The 5486-nt window shown below is 34.4% G+C and overlaps 1 protein-coding gene across 2 annotated transcripts in view; it reads right to left on the reverse strand.

Moving 5' to 3' along the window:
• The window catches only part of LOC106958172 (tetratricopeptide repeat protein 39B-like), a 19354-nt gene extending 16344 nt beyond the window's left edge, over nt 1–3010 (reverse strand). Inside the window, exons 1-4 of one of the 2 annotated variants that reach the window (XM_015049946.1) lie at nt 2813–3010; nt 1816–1847; nt 977–1081; nt 325–456 (exon numbers count right to left, since the gene is read on the reverse strand). In XM_015049946.1, coding sequence (XP_014905432.1) covers nt 325–456; nt 977–1081; nt 1816–1847; nt 2813–2842 — 299 coding nt within the window. In that variant the 5' untranslated portion in view covers nt 2843–3010. Of the gene's footprint in view, nt 1–324; nt 457–976; nt 1082–1815; nt 1848–2812 lie in introns of those variants that run through there. The other variant, XM_015049948.1, reaches the window with a different exon arrangement.
• Between the last annotated feature and the right edge of the window lie 2476 nt (nt 3011–5486).

Consider the following 5486-nt stretch of genomic DNA (forward strand, 5'->3'; position numbering starts at 1 on the left):
CATGAAATTTCATGCATTTTTGGCCTTATTTGTCTTCCATACACAACGTTAAACACAAATTTAGCAACAGAGTGTGAGATATTAACATTCAACACCACACATTATTGTTCATTCACATAAACATATGCGCTCACGTCGGTTTTACTGCACACTCAGATTGGTGACTCAAAGACAACACCATAAAAATGAAATTTATGAGAAAAACCACGTGAAATGTGAGGATGTGAGGCAAATGCATAAAAAATGACATAAATACACGGATGAGACATGAATAGGGACATTTCTGTTATCAATCAATATACTGATGCGTTTTTCTAGCTTTACCTCTGGCAGGTGTGCAGAGCTTCCTTCAGTGACGCCATGGCAACATCCATGTCCTTGGGGTCAAAGGTCATAGCAGCCTGCATCAGTAAGATGCTGCTGTAGCCCATAGCATGATACATACTGTGGCTCTTTCTGGAGGACACAAACGCTTCAGTAAAATAGGATCAAATGGGATTTTTAAAGAAAAGTAAAATTATTAAATGTGTAAGAAATTAAAGTAAGTTTACATTTTTGCATCTTTTTTTCTGTCACAAAGGAAATCAATTAGTTTTTTTAATTGATTTAGTTTTTCAGTCTGTATAAAAAAATCAAGGATTATGTCACATAATTGTTGATCTAAAACTTTTACCGCATTAAATAGCATTTAAAGAGCCTGGCAAGTCTCACTAATGAGCAAATTTTATTTTTTCTAAGAATTCTGACTTATTTCCTCAAAATTATGTTTTTTTTCCTCAGAATTTCGATTTTAGTCTCAGATTTCTGAGACTAAAGTCAGACTTTTCTCAGTGTATTTAATCCTCTCTCTTCCTAAAAGTTGCTGCTGACATGTAGTTTCCAGAAGAACTCAAAGATTTTCCGACCTGAAAACAGGATTTCTGATTCTGAGAAGTCCCATTTTATTCAAAGATTTTAGTGAACGTCAGAGACTTACCGCGGCTCCAGTGAACTCAAAGCGTCTGCAAACCGGTTGTTCAGAAACAGATGCAGGGCGACGTCACATTCCTCCAGCGCCGTCTCCAAGTCCAGCTGGAGAATTCTGAAATGCAGACAGAGAAAATCAAACATTTCCAAAAATCAGCCTCACATCTTCCATCCTCTTCTTTCCTTCTGAGTTTGGATGTTTATTTACTCAGAACTATAAACTTGTTTTTTTCTTTTTTTCTCTGAATTTTGACTTTTTCACAGAATTTTGACTTTCAGACCTGAATTCTGATGGATATTTTTTAAATTCTCACTTGTTTCCTCAGAATTCTGAATTATTTTTCTCTGATCTTTTTCTCTCCTGTTTTGCTATGAGCCAGTATATTATGACTTTATTCATCTATGTTCATATTATGATGCTGTCTTTGTCAGAGGGAAATATGTGTTAGTAAAGACGCTGAAGGTTTTTCCACAGAGGCACAACCTTCCGGAGAGCAAAGGTCCAGAGAATCTCACGTTCTTATCCTTATGATCCTTTTCCTTCATTTTGTTTCTAGGAAGCCGTTATTTAGTCACAGCTTTTACTCCAAAGCTAAGCTCTCATATTTGGCTGAAAGTTTTGCATTTAGTAAATCACTGATAAATCAGCTAAAGCCCAAATAAAAACTCAAAAAACTCCAGAGAGCATAGAAAATGGGTTATAGAGAACACTTTAAAGAATATATATAAAGAATTTAGTTTACATTACATTTCATTTTAATGAAGCATTTACATTAAATCTTAATTGGTCGATATATTTGATTTAAAATAAAAAATAAAGAATGTTTGGAGAGATGAAACTCTACTTACGTCTCCTCTTCATGTATGTGGTCAACATCCATCTAAAAACCCAGAGAAACACAAAATTAGGAGATTTAGTCGAAACTATCAAAACGTGGCATTTATAAATGGTGTAAAGTTTTTTTCTATCATGGTAAAAAGCCATTGTAGAAAGAAAACTCATTTTGAGATTAATCTCATAAATTTTCTGAAAAACAAGGAAATGTCTGAGCTCCAAAAGTAAAATACCTATAAGAGAAATTTTCATGAACTTTCTAGAAAAAAATGTGAAATTTATGAATTTGAAAATTCAAAAATTTGTGAGAAAATGTTTAAAGTTTTTAGCTTAATCTGAAAATTTTTGTAGAAAATATATTAAAATTTATTAACTCCAAAAATTCCAAAATTTATAGTAAAATCTTTGAAATTTCTTTAAAATATTTTTTTTAAATTCAAAACTTTGCACAAAAAAGAAGAAAAAAAAATCAGACATTTTTCGATCAATCTCAGATATTTACTAGAAAAAACTTGGAAATCTGTGAGTTTAACAAGTTGAAAAGTTTTAATTTTTACTAACTACAATTTTCTAAGTTTTTCTAGAAATTTACTAGAGATTAGATTACTTAGATTACTAAAATAAGAATCTGAGATTTTACTCCTCCTTTTTCTTTTTCTGTCGACAATGGCCCTAAAACAACATTGTATTTTTCTGCAGATAATGAAACAAGATTTAATTTTCCACCCCTGATACTTGGATGTTTCCGACTTCGGCCAGCGGTGTTAAAGATTTCCATGTGAATAATCCAAATTATTAATATCTCCATTATATGAAGCAGTGTAAAGTACTTCTAGTTGCATTCTTCATCAAAAATACCAAAAATAGCATTAAAAAACAGTTGCAGTAAATACAAGTAGAAATCATACGCTATATTTTTAAAGGAATTTGGCAAAAGTAATGCAAATGCAAACATTGATATTGATTTTGTTGTAAAAACAAACTATTTTAGCTTCAAAAATAAAAACTCACCTCCTTGATTGCACCATTGTTCATCTCCATTTGAGCTGAGGAGCGAGTGAAAAGAGAAACAAAGAGACGGACGTCTTTCCTGGCCAAAACTCTGGGGAGAAAGACAAACAGTCTGAGTCGAGCTTCTTATGATGATCTTAGATGCCGGGCGTGGCTTCCAGCCAACAAGGTCAGCCCACTGAGCACAGCGAAGGTTGGAGCTGCTGCTCAGGATTACTGACAGAAAGGAAAACTTAATGCAGATTCAAAAGGTCTAAGACATAAAATGTGAATGGAACATCGTTAATACAGGGTGTTGATGATGACGGGTTCGCTCTCTGGCTTCAGAGAAAAACCCTTTTAAAGAATACCAACTATTGATAAGTGAGTAAAAAGATTTCAGTGACTTTTAAAAGGGGAACCATGCGTAAAATTACTCAAAATGAATGATTGTGATGAAAGGTCGGCTGAATTTAGTGGAGGATCGAACTCACCACAAAAACACAAAATATTTCCAAGTATTTCTGTCCAGTTTCCAGTTCAAATATGTTAGTTCACTTGACAAAAGACAAAGCTAACTTACACCAAAATATAAGCTTGTTTAAGTCAATTATTCCTTAAGATTGATGATATTGTTTAGTTGTAAGTGAAATAATCTGTCAATGGAACTGGTACCTTTTAATGAATCTTAAGGAATTATTGACTTAAAACAAGCTCCTGTATTTGATGAAAATACTAAGAAATTGACATTAGAAAATACTTATTAGAAATATTTTGTTATTTTGCAGTGTTCTCGCTTTACCTCATGCCACCCTTTGACCTTTTTAAAGTTTGAATCTGCTGATTGATGTAGATTTCATTTCAAATGTTCCTGGTGTTTGAACTGCATCCATGTGAACAGAGCCGGCCCAAGGCAGAAGAAGACTAAGCCGCTGTAAACCTTCAGCTAACGTTAGCTTATGTGTTTTTTTTTTTTAACATAAGAGAAATGATCCAGTCAGCACAAAGCTTTATTTATTATAGCTAGAAACTAGAGATCCGGGTGATGAACTCTGACCTGAACCTTCAGAGTCACATAAAGACAGTTACAAAGTTGGCCTTCTATCACCTGAAGAACATTTACAGGATTAAAGGAGTAATGTCTCAGCAGGATCTAGAGAAACTCATCCATGCATTTAACTTTAGTCACATTGTTTGGCTTCCTGTAGTTCAGATACTTTAAAATACTGTTAGTTTGTAAATCACTGAACAGTTTAGCACCAAAACACATTAAAGATTTGCTGTTTGACTTGACAAATTAAAAGAAATAGAAAAGTACCAGTGGATGGAAAGCCTTGGAGGAAAAAAGCCTCACCCTGAAAAACTGTGTCCTTAAGGAACCAATCCCTTGAATATCACCCATATAACTGCAACAGAAAGTTTGTGCTGCTTAGAGTTTGCCAAAATATCTGACTGTCTGCTGGCATGTGATGCATCATCCTAAACAATTATTTCCAGTGGTTTTGTCATTCATTCTACCACAGTCCCCTTTGCACTTTCTCTGACGTAACCTGCTGGAGTTTTCCGACCAAAATAACCCCAGGAAGAAAAGTTCATGACTGGTTTTAAATGTCTTCTGCATCATCACAAGGTCTTGATGCTCAATCAACACGTGCTGGACGGTTGTTCAATTTAAAAGACCAGAATTAGACCATTCTGCAGTAAGAGAGTCAGATATTGGTTGGAGGTGTAGAAATTTTTTTTCATTTGCCTCTTTGTTATGCTAATTTAGGCTAACTAGAATTAGCATAATGGACCCTCGATGTTCACAATAATTAGGGACTGCAACTGCTGACAAATAGCCAGTCAGTGTCAAGGAAATGAATGGTGATCCTGGATTGGTTGCTTTCTAAACAACAGCCAACAAATTGCATGTCAGCTAGGATCGCTAGTGAGTATTTCAGCTTCCAAAGCTGCATTTTCTTTTAAATATTTTAGATATGCTTTACAAACAGAAAAATCTGTGATTGGGCTAATTTTCCTAGAATAATTTGGAGCTACATTTTCCAGAAAAATTCCCAAATAGGTGATTTTATGAATACTGAACCAAGAGTGGCAGCAAATGAGAATTAATTTCTTCATATTGTGTATATTCACATTGAACCATTTTTGCTAATAAAGGCTTTATCAGATCTCCGTATTGGTTGATGAGATACAGTTGGAAGTGCAAATAATGTAATCTAAATATTGCTGTGCTAAACGTTAGGCAGCCATATTGAATCTTGAGGTCAGTGTTGTTGAAGAATCTAGCTAACAAAGAGCATACAGATTGATTGTTCTGTTTGTGTTCTTCTTCGCTCACTTTGAAATTATAGACAGAACTCTAAATAACACAGTTCAAGAGTCAGTTCGAGAGCTAAATGTTGTTTGTCCGAACAATTGTTGTCACCTTCCTAAAGTAATGCCCTAAGTCACTTTTAACCAAAAGTGATTTTGGAATTAAAACAATCACCACCTCTTTTTTCTTTGCTAAAAGATTATTTTGGGGTGGACGGGGGGGGATCACACTTTTGGCAAAAACTGATAAAACTCTGGAATAATGCGAAAGCCATCGTAAGTTCACGCCGAAAAGGAACTCGGAAAATGGCGGGCTTTATCAGGCTTAACCTGCTTCTTCTTTCTTTTGATGCAGTTTTATCGATTGATTGATTTTACA

The sequence above is a fragment of the Poecilia latipinna genome, unplaced genomic scaffold (genome assembly GCF_001443285.1).
Source record: "Poecilia latipinna isolate Pla-1442-1.1 unplaced genomic scaffold, P_latipinna-1.0 Scaffold967, whole genome shotgun sequence".
Taxonomy (NCBI): domain Eukaryota; kingdom Metazoa; phylum Chordata; class Actinopteri; order Cyprinodontiformes; family Poeciliidae; genus Poecilia; species Poecilia latipinna.